Source organism: Nipponia nippon, unplaced genomic scaffold, assembly GCF_047370975.1.
Source record: "Nipponia nippon isolate SJK-2023a ecotype South Korea unplaced genomic scaffold, ASM4737097v1 scaffold_5, whole genome shotgun sequence".
NCBI classification, from domain to species: Eukaryota; Metazoa; Chordata; class Aves; order Pelecaniformes; family Threskiornithidae; genus Nipponia; species Nipponia nippon.
This window is the reverse complement of record NW_028262369.1, coordinates 50,669,808-50,686,155: the sequence shown is the minus strand read 5'-3', so window position 1 is coordinate 50,686,155 and position 16,348 is coordinate 50,669,808. Positions and strand designations below refer to the sequence as shown.

Below are 16,348 nucleotides of genomic sequence, written 5' to 3'. Positions count from 1 at the left end.
AGATTTGTGGATTCAAGGGTTGAAGGCTGCAGGCTCTGAGCTGATGTCTCCTGCTGTTTCCTCCAGCCCAGGAGATGCAAACATTGCATTGGGATATAGAAACATGTTAAAATCGTGATTTGTGCTCTAAAAAATGAGCTGAAAACCATTAGCACTTCTTTGTATTCATGTTGCCAGGTCGGTCTCTGCTTTCTGAAGCTTTGGGGCCAGAGAGGGAGCAGAGGGAGGGCTAGAAGAGACTTCTGGTCCAGTCTTGTTTTGGCTGGAGAGCAATTTATTCTGGTGGCCCCTCAATGATGCTTAGTGTGGTTGAGGGTGCTGTTGCCTCCATTTCATCATCTTGATGCCAAACAACTGTGCTTCTTCCCACCTTTCTTCCAAACTCATGCTTTTCCAAACTGTGCTTGTTTTCTGGACTCTTCAGTAAATCAGCATCTTCCTTGGTGTGTGGTTTTTTTTTTTTCCCTGAAGCCTCAGTGGCTGGGGTTGCTTTGGGGATTGTCAGATACTGCTGGTCATCTAGTGCTGAGCCAGGACCGCATCTCCGTAGCGGGTGCGTGGGGCCCTTCCTCTTGAGCAAGCTGAGACTTCCCCCACTTACTGTCTCCAGGCCCCAGGGTTTTCAGAAATAACCAAAACCTTTTTAGATTTGTAGGATCCTTCAGGCACACAGCGGTGGATTGGGATGGCAGCCTGTCCTCCGCTCTGCAGGGGGACCTGGGGGCTAAGCTTCGGTCAGGGCATCCCTGCTGTGCTGTGCCCTGCACTGGGGCTGGACCGGCTTGGATGCTGCAGCTGGGTGGCACCACCAAAACCCTCTCCCAGCCTGGGACGGTGCACGCCAGCAGGGTTGGCAAGACGCATGGAGAAACCCTGCGAGGAAGAGCGAGGAGAGCTTGCTCCAGCCAAAATGCAGTGGCTCGGCCACCCACTCCTGCCTGCCTGTTCTGCCGGGGACCGTCTCCCTCCTCGGCGCGGGACAGGGTGTTAGTCATACGCCGCCAGTGTTAGTCACGTCGGGAAGCATGCCAGGGCCAAGGTGGTGACGCCCGTGTGAGCAGGAGAGTCATAGGTAAAGCCTATTTTTAATAAGGATTGCTCTGTATCCAGAGGGGATTAGTTGGTCCTGGCACAGCAGCTGGCATGGGGTCCCAGGACACCATGAGGGTCGGGTGAGCCATGGCAGGAGCTGCAGGAGACATGGGTGGTGCAGCCCAAGGTGAGCACCCATGGGCTTTCCTCTCCTGCACCCTGTGACTGTGCTGGGGCTGTGCAGCTGTGGTGAGGCTGGCTGGGGTGACGGGCTTGCTGTCCGAGGCCTTCCTGGATGGAAAACGTATGGCTGGGTTGGAGCTGGCCCTGGGGATGCTGATGAGCATCAGCAGCTCCATGCAGGCTCGGCTGGTGCCAAGCCCCTGTCCCTCGTCCAGTGCCATACACTGTTGCAACTGGGTGCTTGGCAAGGGATTGGGTCTGAGCCCTGCACATCACCCTGGGGGGATGCAGTGGTCCCCAGGGTGAAGCACAGCAATGAGGATGGGTGAAATCAGGTCAGGTCCTGTTGGGTTTAGGATGAGCCCTTGTCCCTTCTGCCAGCCCTGGGTAAGTCCCTTTAGGTGGCAGCACGGCGGCCGCACTCTTGCCCAGACAGTGTGCGGCCAGCCTGCGTTCCCGTGCCCCTGTGTTCCTGTGCCTCGCATCGAACCTGGGGGCGAAGGTGCGAGTGTTACTTCTTAAATAACCAGCTGTTGAAGTGGATGCTGAATATGAAAGCAGCAGCAAGGGACCATGGTTAGCATTGTCCTTTTGAAAGGAAACACAATAGCAATCTGTTATGGAAGGGTGGTTTTTTTCCTTCTTCCTTTTGACTTAATTTGGCATTCACAGCACAGGGAGTTTCTGGGAGATGGCATGAGGCTTCTTCTACTATGTTGTTTTTTTTTTTTTTTTTTCCCCCCCTGCTACAGTAGCTTTAGAAATTTATCATCCCTGCTCTGGTTTTGGGCTTTTTTTTCCCTGGCATATGGAAGTAGCAAGCTTGGAATAAATGTGATCCGTTAGCCGTTTCAAGCAGGCTGTACATACATGGTGCTCCGCGTCTCGCGGCAGACTGGGATTTTTAGAAATGCTCTGTATTGGCCTTGTGTTAAAGCTCCTGTGGGCTGCGGAGAGCATCCAAGCCTCTTTAGAGGATGCGTTGCTTCGTGTGTAGCTTGGTCAAAACCTGCTTGGGGAGTTAGGCTGTGCAGTGGGGTCTGTGCCCTTAGCATTGCTTCCTGGGCTCCAGATGTGCTGGGCCACATCTGGACCAAGCAGCACACATAGCCATGTGCTTAGTGCTGCGGTCCCCATCAGAATTGTTTGCTTTGATTTTTAAATGGGATGAGAAAGCCTGAAGGTGAAAGGAGCCTGACCCAGAGGCATTGGCTCAGCTCCCAGCCATTTGCCGGGGCGGTGTGGGAGACTTCCCAGCTCTTGACAGAGGGGTGAATATCTGGGCTTCCTCTTGGACCCATGCTAGGCTACAGGTGATTCAACACTTTGGCTGGAGATCCGAGGTGGCTGGAAAGAGCCTAAAACCGCTGTGGACTATTCTTACCTCTAAGAAGTTTGTCCATTGTCCAGAGGGGTAACTTGGAAGCTGAGGCTGCGTTGAGTCTTGTGTCTAGAAGTCCCTTGGTGGCTGCGTGTGATTTGCAGCCAGCCTTCCCTACCCCACGCTGTGGGGATGCCGACTGCTTGGAAAGTTCTTTGCGGTCAGCTGGACAATTTCTTTGTGCACTTGCTGGTGTTAACAAGCTTTGCTGCTGAATTTCTGAGGCCAGGTTTTCTGTGCAAAATAAAAACGAGCGTGGTGGAAATGAGCTACAAGTGTGAGCAGGGAGGGGTGTAGGTGTGAGTGGGTGCTCCAGCAGCCTGACCCACAGTCAGCGTTGGGTGACACAGGGTGTCTCAGGAGGCCCAGGAAGGGCAAATACTGGGAGTGCCGCAGGTGCGTACCCGCAGTGAGCGGCTCGTCTTGCGTGGAGTGAGATGCGGTCTGTGTGTGCAAGGCCGGCGATGGATGGGAAGATGTCCTGAGGGTGTGTGGGATGTGCCTGGGAGGTGGCTGACACGTGGGGTGTCTGCTCTGGTCTGTACTTGGCTGACAAAAGAGGTGGCCCACATATAGGAGTAGCTTTGGCTTGAAGGTGCTCAAGGGTGTTTTTGGAGGAGATATGGGACAGGTTTATGTCTTGATGTCCAACTGGTGCTTTCTTAATGAGGGATTGTGTCTGAGAAAGGGAAGGGCAGGGGAAGAGGGGACAGCGAAGGGCTGAACACAAAGCCTTCTTCCTCCCTGTTGGGATGCTAGAGTTGTTTCACTTGGAGGCTTTAGGCAAGAAAAAAGGATGGGGACAGACCGGTTGCCTTCACCTATTTTCCTAGACCCCAGTGCAGGTTATGAGCTGAGCATCCCTTGCAGAAGGGGCGATGAGTTGAGCATTGCTTGCGGAGGGTGACGGTGCTGGGTAGCCTTGGGGCAGAGCCTGCGAGCAGCTCTTGGAGCTGGGAGAGGCCACAAGCTTTGTCCCAGCAGCCGCTGCTTTAGGGGAAGCCTCGGTTTTGCTGGAGAGCCAGTCCTGGCTGCAGTGCTGACCCCTGTGGAGCCTGTGCTGGGTGCTCTCTGAGACTGAGAATTGCATTTGGTGCTTGCAGGCTTTAAGCATCTCCTGTTTTCAGCTCGGGACTGTAACAAATTGCTGGCCTGTTTGTAGCGGCTGTCCAGCCTGTTGTGCTCAGAGGGAAGGGTGTAAAACCCAAGGAAACACGAATGTTGTATTCCTGGGTGGTGATTCAGTGCTAGTGTGTAGTGTGATGGGGTTTTAATACAGCCCCAGAGAGACCAACAGGCACTGGAGGAAGGCTGGAGCCCTCGCAAGCTGTTCTGTTGGTGGCCAACACACAAACAAGGTTTAAACCCAGAAAATACCCTGGTTTAAACCCTAAATGTGGTATGGGAGTCACATATCAGTTCCAGCCTGGGAAAGGTGGATGTGTCAGCGTGGTACCCTCCTGGGAGGGATGAATTTTGGTCACTGCCACTTGGAGGGATGGAGGCAGGGGGCTGGGGACCATGAAGGATAATTTCTTGGATTGCCTCAGGTTGCTTGAACATCTTGCTGATGCTCTGAAGCCTGCCGGCAGACGGTGGATGGCTGGCATGGGAAAATCAATGGCATTAAACTATTTAGGAAGGAGTGAGTGGGTAAGAGGAGAGAGGGGGAGTAATGCTGCCAGAAATAGCATTGCCCATTTCCGAGTCGCCAAAGTTCTGAAAGCAAATGGTCTCTGCTTGTGTCCGGCACGAGCATGCACGAGGGGGTGGTGGTGAGGGGCGGCAGTGCCAAATTACATGGCAGAGCCGGACAGCCGTGCTGTGCCGGTGGAGAAACCCCTGGGCGGCTGCAGGCTGAGTGACGTACGCCGGCAGTCTTGCGCTGCTGGTCCTCAGCCATCCTTGAGATGTCTAAAAATTACAGATGGCAGTTTCCTAGTGTAAAAAGAGCTGTGTGCTACCCGTGGAAGAGCCTTGTCTGCCTTCCTGGAGACAGAGAGGGACGGATGGGGGGGCCACCGATCAGCAGCCACTTCTGCGCTCTGCGGTGTGGTTGCTGATGTTTGCAAAGACATTAATGTCCAAGCTCCAAGCACACACAGTGCTGTAAAAGGGCCAATTTCATGACAGAGTTATGAGCTAATTCAGCCGTCGGGCATTATTTCAGTAGAGAGATGGGGCTGACAAGTGAAGCAGTCAGCTTGGGTCAGAGCAAAACTCCTTCTAGCTCTGTGCCTGGTTTGCCTGCTTAGCCAGGACTGCCGAGGATGCTGGGCTAGACTGGTGCGTGTCTTAAGAAATATAAGGAATAGCGTAAGAAATAGGATGTACGTTGCTCTTTGCCTGCTGGATCTTCCTGGGCTTTGGCTATCAGCACAGAGCTCGGTAATTGCAGCTAGGCTGTTATTCCTGGCTGTGCCTGCCCTCCTCTCCTCCATGAGTTAGTCTCATCCTTATTTCGAGCTCATCTGTGCTGTCCGTAAGTGTCCCACGAAGCAGCTATCTGTCAGGAAGGTTGCTTTGGTAGAAATTATTCGGAGTAATGTGCTTCAGAGGGATGAAACAGCAGTGATGAAATAATGCCACAAATAAAGAGAACGGGAGGCAATTGCAGTATTAACAGCTCAATGCCAGCAATTGTAGCAAACTGATAAAAGAAGGGAAAGTGGAGCTGGATGAGCTCTTGTCGAAAGAAGAACCATTTTGAGGAGGAGAAGGAGCCCGATGATAAGGTGGTGGCTTTGATACCAAAGGGAGGTGCTGGAATTGCCGGTGCTAACGAAGCAAGGCAGACAGTGGGCGATAACCACCATTGTTGCTGGGGTTTGGAGGGGGAATTGGCACCAGGAGTTGGGGGCAGAGCTGCATTGCTGGAGGGAGGGGAGGCCACCGATGGTGGCTGGGGTCCAGCCGGACATATCCAAAAGAGCAGCACCTAAAAATTTCATGCTCTGTGCCCGTCCTCTTGCCTGGATGGTTTCTGGAAGCACTAACTTTTCACTTGGCATCTTAGAAAAGCAGCTGGGCTCGTGCCCAGGCTGGCTTAGCCCACAGCTCCTATGGGGTCCAGGGGCGCAGCTGCCTTTAGGAGCCAGAAGGAAGCACCTAGCCTTTCCTGAAGGATTTGGTGGTGTCCCCGGAGGAGAAGAGGGGCCCTTGGGACTTCCCGTGTATGTGCATTGGGTGGGAGGTGAGGACTGGGCGCCTGCTGAGCCAGATTGTTAGTCCTGGCAGGTAAAGCAGGATTGCTGAAATGTTCTTTTTAGCTCCCCATAAATATTTATTTGTTTTTCTCCCATCTCCTGTACTGTAGGAGATCGGGGAGAAACTGGGCTCAGGGGATGAGCTCTGGGGGTGTGTGACAGCTTGGAGTGGCCGAGAGTGGCAGGGACCGGTGAGGATGAGGATGGTGAGGAATGGCATGGGCTGGTCCGGGCTTTTGCCTCTGAGCTGCCGAGTGTCCTGGGACATGCTCTCCTACCCTTTGGACCCAGCAAGGAAGCTGGTTACTTGCTAAAGGGTTCTCAAGACCTGATTTGTGCATCTGTTATGCTGACAGGGATGAAATACCTTTTTATTGTCCATTTATCCCGACCCAGCTCAAGTCAGGATAAGGTAAAATGCAAATCCACTTGGTTCTCTGCAGTGTGTGAGGTAAATGAGGAAGGGCTATAGAAGACCTGGGTGAAGCAGCAAAAGAAAAACCTGCCTTTCCTCATTTTTGATTGAATCAGGAAGGTCTTGCTCTGTTTACCCAGTAATTTGGCCTGACTGTGTGATGCCCACCCTGTCAGGGGCTCTGGCTTGTCCTTGTTCTTGTGGCTGGCGAGGACCTCTCAGCAGAGGATGCACAGGATGCTTTCTTCTCCTAGTCTTCAGCATGGCAGGACAGACTTATTCTCTATCCCCTTCCCGTCTTCACCATGCAATTTGTGCAAGAGACTGTCTTTTTTTTCTTTGCACAAACAATAAGACCTTTTCAGTGAGTCTTTGTACATAACAAGAACAAAAGTCGAGGAAGAATAAAGCCTGCCTTCGCTCACCTTTAAAGCATCCCTTTGTTTTAACCTCTCAGGGGTGCTGTGACTCCTTGTGCCAGGAATCTGATGTTTGCATGATCGTATAATTGCCTTTACAGGTCTATTAAGTAATGACACACTTGTGGTTTGTGAGTCACCTCGGCAAAGGCACCATTGCAAAGGAGAACTTTTTCTCCCTGGCTTTGCTAGGTTAACAATAAAAATAATAACAAAATTCTTGTTTAAGTTTCCCAGCTGGAGGGAAGGAGGGCAGTCTGAAAGAGTTGCCACTGAGCCCGGTGGGGGTGCGATGCAAGGAAGGAACCCAGAAGGCTGGCCTGGGAGATGGCCATGGGATGCTGTCCTCCTGCAATGCTGTAGTCCGAGATGTGCGTATGTCCTTCCTGCCCCATCCCAGCAGGCAGTTCCTGGCGAAGATAGTTTTGGAGAAGCTGTAAGCTGTAGCATGAAGCCAGAATCAGGGCATGTGCTGGCAGTGCCTGGGATGCATCAGGTGCCATTCAGACCCGTGTCCGAGCAGCTCCTGGGTCTCATGGTCCATCTTGAGACCACGTGCGTTCAGCCTGCCTCGGCATGGGGAAACAAACTTTTCCCAGGGCAGCGCTCAGGAGGCCTGGATGCTTCATGGCTCCCCATTTTTCCTTCTGTATTTACTTCAAATCCTCTTTGCACCTGTGGTTTCAAGCTGACCTGGGTTTCTGATCTCCTACGTCAAAAGCAATGTCCTGTTCTTAGCCCCTTCCTGTGTGCTGCCTCATTTCAGGCACTCTGGAGCGAGGAGCAAGGGCTGGGCTGTCTTCTGCCAGCAGTGCTTCCCAGAGACCAGTCTCTTTATTTTTTAAAGCGTTTTCTTTCTCTGTTGCACAGCAACTTCTAACACACCCTGGATCGTGCTGGCAGCTCCTGCTCCTCTCTCTACCTTGGCAATTCTTGCAGCTGCTTTTGGGCTGAGAGTGATGGGGACCGATGTTGAACCCTGATGTCGTTTGGGGTCACTTTTCCTTTTTGAAAGGAGCTAGCTCAGGCTGAGTTACCGGGCTCGGTGGCACTGCTTCCCATGTCCCCGGGTGCAGGAGCAGCCAAGGTGTGACGTGCAGAGCCAGCTCTGCTGCTGCATGCTAATTAAAGCATAAATTCAGCCTGTCCTCAGGGATGGGGGTGCTCTGTCCATGACTACCTGCGTGCACTGGCTTTTTGTTTGCCAAATATCCAGGGAATGGCAGGCTGGGATGTGGAGATGCTGCTCTCCCTGTGCCTGCAGCTGGGCGAGGGGACGATTTTGAGGCCCATGAGCTCAGGCTGTTCTCATACGTGTGCTTTATGTTGACATTGACTGTCTGCCCTGCATTGCAGGAATGACAGGCAGCCTAGGAGGATCATTACGCCTTTCTGAGGAAAACCTCCTCGTGGTGGGAGCTGGAGGGAGGAGGGCAGTGTGGCCCTGAAGGAGCCTGGAGCAGAGTTATATTCCTGGAGGGTGGCCCGGTGATTACAGCTGGAAATTATCCTGAGAAGTCCTAACTCTGCCCTTCTTTGGAAAGCAAACTCCTAAGGGCATGCTTTCTGGCTATGTGTACGTATAGTTCCAAGCACCGCTGGTTTCTAGACGCTGCTGTTGCACAGATCACAGATTGCTTCCCTGTCCCTGATTATTTCTATTGCCAGGCTTGGTCCCGTGCTGTTTTGCAGAACAGCACTGCTGTGCTAGGTGAGAACAAGTCCAGTACTTGCCCGTCGGAGCGATACCTCTCCCCTTGGCCCTGTTGGGGGGAAGAGCTTGTACAAGGAAGGGAAACGCTGAGCTGTGCTGGGCGTCATCCCGTGTTCCCCATCTCTGCCTGCAGCCGATGGCATGCGTGCTCTCAGGTCTGCCTGTGCGTGTTTTCTCTGCTTTCCGGGGCGAACTGGGATGCTGGTGGGGGGCTGGTATTGGGGGTGGCAGGTTGCAGGCATGATGGGCATGCAACGAGGGGTACCTTGCCTTGAGATGCAAAAACATCTGCCTGTCTGGCACTGAGGGGCACAGGGAGAGGTGAAGAGATGAGATGGTCTCAAAGGTGATGCTGGAAGAAATTTAGGCATCAGGTTGTTTGTCAGGATGGGCATTCCCAAGCATCGGGACACCTTGCTGTCTATGCCTGGTGCTACCCCATCACTGAAATCCCTATGTCACGCCAGCTAGAGCCCTGTCTCTCGCTGTCACCTGAGCAGCATCATGCCTGCCCGTGGCCATGCCCTGAAAGCATCCTCGGGCCTGGGGCTCACTGCCTGCAGCCAGCCCTGGGGCCAGGGGTCCCCCTCCCCTGGCAGTCTCTGGCTCTCCCGCCTCTCTGTGCCAGAGATGGAGGGCTGATTTCTTTGACGTACATTTATATAAATAATAGTGGGGTTGTTTAACAGTTGCTCTTAAAGGAGAGATGAGATAATTTCATGTTTTGATATTCTTAAAGCTGATTCTCCTGGGAGCGGTGCCCTGCGGGAGGGCTCTCATACCTGGGGCTGTGCTACCCTGCTGCTGGCATGGGCAGAGCCCTCGCATGCACCATGGGCTTGCTGGTCTTTGAGATGCCTCCTAGTAGGGATGGGGTCTGAGAAGCAGCCTGGCCCCATCCAGGCTCAGTGCAGATTTTCCTGGGAAGTAGAAGCAGTGCTCAGTCCAGGGGAGTGGGCTCTGCTGCTGGACCATCATGCCAGCCCTGAAAACCCTGGCGTGGCAGGACAAAAGCCATTTCCCAGAAAAAGGTTGTTTAATGTCTGGTGCCGGAGCATCTCCCGGCCTGAAGCAGCTCCTGGATATTCAGAGCTGTGCTCTTTCCTCCATCTGATCTTTGTGGTTGTTCCAGGGGTCTTTGTTGTAGTGTCTTGGCACTGTGAAGGCCCCAAAAATAGTTTATTTTATGTGAATGGGTGATGAGAAATGAATGTTTCTTGAGAAACGAGCCAAGCAGCCCTTCTTTGATTGCACCATGTCCCTCTGCCCCAAACATGCCGACGTGTGCGTTGCTGCCTTCCCCCGGCTCTCCTGTACAGAGACATTTGACCTGACCCTTTCACCCGCATCTTTTGCTGAGCATAGAAATAGGTCTGTGCAAGGAGCATTTGCCTGTAAATGTCTCATTCTTTTCTTTCTTTCCCACCTTTCTTAAGTCTCTCCGTTACTGGTGTCGTACAAAGCTCCCAAGCATGGGATGCAGCACTGGCTCTTGCAGGGTACCCGGTGGGTACCAGGGATGCTGGGAGCAGCTCTTCCCAGCAGAGCTGCTGCAAACCTGCTGGTGGTGAGGGCTATGGAAGGGGGGTTTAATCCAGCAAACTTTTCCCCAGTAACAAATGACTCAACTAAAAATAGCTCACCCTCGCCAGCTGGCTCTCGCAGCCGCCGTGCCACACAGACTCAGCCACCACATTTGGTGCAAGACGGAGGAGCCGGAGGACGGGGGGGGGTCCGGAGCTGGCCCGAGCAGGGCTCGCCCACCATAGTATCCATGCTGCTGAGAGGAGAAGTGTACGTGGTGGGAGAGGAAAGGGCCACAAGGATGAATCAGTCGCTCTTGCAGCCCATCTGTCTCTGTTTGGAGGGGGCCCCACACTGAATTTCTTCCTAGCGCTCTGAGGTTTAGTGCTCTGCTTAGCCGTGCTACATGAGCTCTCCTTCTCCCCTTGAGCAGGGACTAATAATTAGCAGCTTGGGGTAAGCACAGCTCAGCGGAGAGAGGCAGATGGCATTTGATTGTCCTGAAAACCAAGTGGCCTCTGTGGCCAGGGAGAGGCAGGTTAGCGAGCCAGAGGGAAGGGGTGGCAGGAGTTGGATTTGGAGCATCCCTATGCTCCAGGAAGGATGGAGTAGGGCTGAGATGTCTGAGCACATGATTTCCCAGGGAGACAAGCCAAGATTGGGGATGAGACATTCCCTGTGGGCTGGTGAAGCAGAGAAACCCTGCCTGGCTCGGGGTGTCCCCAAGATGCTTGGGGGCAGTGTCCTAGATGCTCTCCTATTTATATATACATCTTCTGGAGGGCTTTGCTCTTGTCCCTGTTGTGTTCTCTCCTTGCTCATTCAGGAGAGAGGAGGGACACTTGCTCACAAGGGGAAGCAGCATCATCAGAGCAGCTTCTTGCTCTGCTGCTGCTGTCGAAATCATCCCCCAAATCCCCGGGGAAGGCTGCTGGGCTGGTGGACTCTGGCAGCTTTGCTGCTTGTGGCATACAAACACAGCCAGGGTTTGTCCATCCTGGGCTGAGGCCTCGTGTCCTCTCCAGGAAGGGGTCTCTGCCCCCCCACTCACCCGGGGCTCGTGGCAGCACTGGAGCTCAGCGCTGTGGTGCCAGACCCTTGTGCTGCCTGGGGAAGATCAGCCCCCATGGGCCAGCACAGCATTAAGCCTTTCTGCTTTAACGCTGGGGTTTTTGGTGAAGGTTATTCAGATAATGGAAGCAAAGAGCTCACCCAGTGCCTTAAGAGCTGAGTGTAGTTATTATGGTAATACATAGTTACTTGGCTAAAGACTTGATTGCTGCCATTGTAACACAAACACATACACAGAGAAAACCCCTAAAAGGAATTTCCTCTTTGTAGGTCAGCAGTGCTGCTGGGAACCTGCTTCTCACTGCAGCTTCTTATTAGTTAATCAGCCACTAGAAAGAAAAAATGAAGTGTGGTGTGAGAGTCCAGGGTCTCCTGCCTGCAGAGGCCGTGTTCCTTGGCTGTGGCGTGCAGTTTGGGTTGAGGTAACAGGGTTGAGTCACCTGGCAGCGTGTAGTCATCTTTCAAGGGTGCTGCAGAGGACCTGTGCATGTCTCTTCCATTGCTTGTCCGCTGGTGCTGAGGTCTCAAAAAGGCTGCTATCGGTGGTTTGTAGGGTGGGATGCTGCCCTGGGTTGTGTCCCATTTCAGCCTGTGTTGACATACACACCAAGGGGCAAGAGATGCTTGCTGCGCTGTCCCTATTTGGCCATGGCAATCCCAGCATGGGAGGGGATGGATAGATGCTGGGCATGATCTCTCTAATGAGATCCCCATTAGACAGGGTGAGCTCCGGCTGTGCATCATCACAGCTGGGTGGTCTGTGTCCTCAGATGTCCCCTGGGTTGTGCTGGGAGCATCGTGCTGCTCCCAGCCACTGTGCAGGTGAAAGCACAAGTGCCAGCATTTTCGTAGCTGAATATCCACACTCTAATTCAGTTTGACTGTTCCCAGCGCCCTGTGGCCATGGTTTTATCTAGATGACTTGCCTGCTGCAGGAGCAAACAGTAAATTTCCTGACTCTTATTACTTTTAGACTGAAATTTAGGAGATAAGAGCCTCTAGAAACCTTATTTTCTGGTATTGAAAGCCTGCTATGTGTCACAACACCAGCTATTCCTTGTCTCTCCTGTATCAAATGCAGCCAAATGCACTGTTTCTGTGCAGTGATGCTCTCTGCTTTTGGTGCAGTCAGGTGAGCGAGGGGCAGCGAGGGCTGCCTGGAGCCACAGGCAGCTCTGTGCCACGCTCTCACCACATCCCGGCCGTGCGACCAGGGATACGGCATCAGCCCGCGTCACCACTGGGAAACCATGTACCACGGGTGGGTCGGGCAGGTGGATATGCTGTTCTCTTTTGCTTTTTTAATTATTAATTGTCATTAATGGAGCTATGAAGCCACCTTCTGCCCAGCTGTTAACAGGGACCTGTGCAGCAAACCTGCATTTATTCCCATGCAAATGCTGATTTGCAGCTGGAAGGGTTTGGAGGCACCGATACGCACCCGAGTTGTATGTTAAGTGAACCCAGAGTGCTGGCTGGCTGCATGGTCCTGGCTCTGGCCGTGGTCCATTCCTGGCAGATACCAAGCTGTGGGTTTCCATGGATGGGATAAGAAGATAACTCCATATTTTCAAAACCAGCCACGTCTTCGCTAGCCATAGGTTTCCCTTTTGCAGGAGGCAGGGCTGGCGTTTAAATGGCAGAAGCCGAATTATGCGAACAAATGTGTTTTTCCCACTAATTCAGGTTTTGTGTAAAAAATAAAGTGGGTTTGTTTTCAGTGTAAGGGGGGGAACCAAAGGCTAGAAGATGGGCAGATGCCCTGGTGTCAGATGCTTCGTACGCGGTACATGGCATCCCGCGAGCACCCTCGTTAGCGCGCAGCCTCATCAGCTTTCCTTAACAAAATGTTCTGGCATCCTCTCTTCTCTGCTTGTCGCTTCTCTGGAGGGAATGTGGCTTGTTCTGCTGGCAGCGTGAGCCCTGTTTGCTTAGGCGGAGGTAAAGCTAATTATTTCTATTTATTTCCTCAAACTTTCTCAGTGTTTCGTTTGAGGGCTCTGCTTGAGCTTTTTCACTTGTCTCCAAGCCTGGGAGTTACCAGTGCCCCTGGTGCAGGTCTGGTGGGACATGTGTTGGTAGGCATCAGGAGAGCCAGTGTCCATGTGGGTGCTGGACCTGCCCTTGGGATGTGTCCTTGTTTGCTCTTAGCTAATTGTCCCCGCGACTCTGCTGCAGCCACACCATGGCTGAAACCTGGAGTGCTTCTCCTTGGTATGCAAGAAAGCCTCCTGTCCTCCCCATGGAAGTGCTTAGGGAAGAAACAGGGCTGCAGAATGTTTGTTTTTTTTTCAAACAAACAAACAAACAAAAAAACCCCAACAACAAAAAAACCAAAACCTCAAAGAAAACCTGGCATGTCTGGACAAGGAGTTAAACTTTAGCAGGAGAGGGTTGAAAACGAGCAAAGCAGTAGGAGAAAGAAAGGCATACATTAGAAAAATGAGAAATTGTAAAGGTATCCAGGACTGGATTGAAAAAGTGAGTAATTAATGCCTTTAAAAAAATAAGTTGCATCGGTAAGCAAAGTAGTGAAGCAAAGAATCTGTTTATAGCTTTCAGTGGGAGCAGCCAAACTCTTCTTATCGATGTGCTAATTAATTTGCTGAGGCTCTTAATGGCATTTGCCTTTTTCTTTCTGGAGAGCTTGCCAAGGGGTGAGTGTCCCTTGGGCCAGGCAGGTTTAAACTTGGGGGCAAGTTTAGATGCTGCATATTTGCAGTGCAGCACCAGAGACCTGAAGGAGCTGTGATGCTTCCCTGGCTGTGCTGTGCACCCCTTCCCCTGTTGTGTGGGGATGTCAGGTTTAATTTGGGTAGCATGGCGGTCCATGCTCTGTTTTTTCCCCCCAGTCACTCTTGGATTTTCTTCTGTATTTAATTTTTTTGCTCCTGGTGTGGTGATTTCCCAGCCTTTCTCCTGACCGCCGTTCTCACCTTCCTGTGTGCTCTGGAGGAGTTCAGGTGTCTCCAAACAACGCCCTGGGAAGGGGTTAAGATGACTGATGTGCTCAGTTTGCTGCATTATTGTCATATTTCAGGAGGTTTAAATCTTCCTTTCCTTTGCTGGGTTGTTTCCCCCTGTGTCAAGGATGTAGTTAGGAAGGGGGTGACAGCCCTGCTGTGAAGCACATGCTGCCTTGCTCTTTTTCTCTCATCCACTCTTTCACATCCATCATGGGCAAGTGCTGGGGGGGGGGGGATTTCAGGGGCTGCTAGAGCAAAGCCCTTCCCACAGCAATAACATGCTGAATGGAGCTTCTCCAACACAAGAATAAAGCATTTCACCATGACAAGGCTTCAGGTGTATTCTCAGGCACAAGCATCTCCTGTCTATAGAGCATTATCTATTCTGCTTAGCCAAGGAGCGCTGCTGGGCACAGTGTTTCTGGCAGTGTTCCTGCACCTTTCACCCCGATGTGCAGTTCCCGAGTCAAAGCCATGCTGATATTTCCACATCTAGCCTCTTAAGCTGCTGTCTGTCTCTGTGAGGCTGCCTGGCCCTTGTTCCGGGAGTATGGGGCTGGAGGGGGCTCAAGGATGGATGCTCTGGCCAGGGATGCTCCAGCGCTGTGCCCACCTGGGAGGCAGCGTGCGAGGGCACTGCACCATCTGCCGGCACGCATGCTGCTTGCACGGCCCCTGCCTGTGTGGGCAGCGGCCAGCTTTTTGGCAAATGCATGGCTGCCTGCTGGGCTGGATGGGGAGAGCCATGCTGTGGGTTACCAGGTCATGCTCTCAGCTGAGCTGTGCCATGCCAGCCCCTCTTATTCCTTTCAACCCCCTGCAATAGTAAAAAAAAAAAAAAAAAGCAGCAGTACAGTAGTGGTTTGATCCAGGTCTCCCAAATCTCTTTTCCCATCCATGAGACAGCGTGGGGGTTCATCATGTTGTGGTCCAGCCGTGGGGAGCTGTGCTGCTCCAGGACCCCAGGGAGGGCTGGCTGTGGGGTCAGAGAGCTGCTGGTTCAAGAAGTGCAGGGGTGCCCAGATCGGGAAGGAGGAGGAAAGCAGTAAGGCAGGAGCTGCTACCCCTCCCCCTTGCCTTGGGGGTCCAGTGTTGTGTGCCCTGTGCTTGGTTTGAGAGGGTCTAGCCCAACAAACCCAGGAGAAATGAGATTTTCAGTTGGTGTGGGAGGAAGGGAGGGAATTGGGGGGCAAATGGAGTGAAACTCTGAGCCATCCCTCTCTGTCTTGCACCCCTCTAGGGTGATGAGCTACAACAGCACCAAAGATGCTGGGATTTGGCACGTGCTCCGTCAGTGCGCCGGGCAGGGGGGCTGAGCTGGATGCTGCCTCCCCCCACTACGTCCTGGCCCTGCCCGAGGAGGAGACATGGCGCAAACACCGGCTTGGCCTGATGCAAACCACCCAGTCCTGCAACCTGCTGGAGCCTGAGAGCCTGGCCGAGGCCCTGGTCTCGCGCGCCGCCAGCTTCGATGCCCTCTACGAGCCCCGGTCCCGGGATGCCAATGCCGGCATGGAGATGGGCAGCACCTTTGACCTGGGGCTTGGCCAGTATGTTCCCGTGAGCCCGGACGTTATCAAGCGCCGGCGGGGAGGACTGATCGAGCAGAGGGACATTATCAAGGCGCATGAGGCGCACAAGATGCAGAGCACGCCACAGGCGAGGAGGAAGGAGTGGGAGTAAGTACTGGAGAGCCCCCAGCCCAGGTGGGCAGCCGGGGGGAGCGGGACCGTTCCCAGTCCTCCGTGGGGCTGGTGGGGGGGCTGTGGGGTGTCATGTTGTTGTCACCCCCGTGCAGCAGCCAGCACCAGCTGTGCTTGATCTCCTGGTGCTCCTGAGCTGGGCTGCATCGCCTTTGTTTTCCAGGGAGGATTTTTAAAGGCAGGGAACAACTTGAAACAACTTGAGGGAACAAGATATTTTGGGTTGTTTTCCCCACCCTGTCAAACTTGTCCTGGGTCCTTTCTTCTTCCTGTGCTCTTAAAACTGATGGGATGTGTGGTCCTGCCTCCAGCAGCTGAGACCTCCTGCAGCACCTGTCCCATCCTGCCTTGCCCTGGGGCTCGGCACATCCCGCTGGTCTGAGCTGGCTGGACCACGGTGTTTTTCTGATGGAGTGAGTTTGCGGGGTGCGTGTGAGAGATGGAGAGAGATACTGGTGTGCTGTGTGCGGGAGGCAAGTGTTTGTCAGCCAAAATGGCTAGAGGCGCTCCTTTCAGCTCTGAGCTGGAGGGCGGTATCTGATGGGAATGGTGTGAAGGAGCCTCTGTGGATGAGGGGCTTCCCCAAATTGTGGGGCAGTTAGCAGGATGGAGAGCCTGACAAAAGGGAACTTGGAAGTCCTCTGTCTCTGAGGACTGGCTGGGATGAAGTTTTCCTTGGCTGCAGCAGGGCTTTTGGATGCATTTGGGGTCATCGCCTTCTGCTCTTATTGTGG

At 53.2% G+C, this 16,348-nt stretch overlaps 1 protein-coding gene across 1 annotated transcript in view; it reads left to right on the top strand.

The window, feature by feature from the left end:
- The window catches only part of CACNA1E (calcium voltage-gated channel subunit alpha1 E), a 161,750-nt gene that overhangs the window by 31,367 nt on the left and 114,035 nt on the right, over positions 1–16,348 (top strand). Inside the window, exon 2 of the mRNA XM_087734697.1 lies at positions 15,152–15,590. Coding sequence (XP_087590823.1) covers positions 15,178–15,590 — 413 coding nt within the window. The 5' untranslated portion in view covers positions 15,152–15,177. The remainder of the gene's footprint in view (positions 1–15,151; positions 15,591–16,348) is intronic.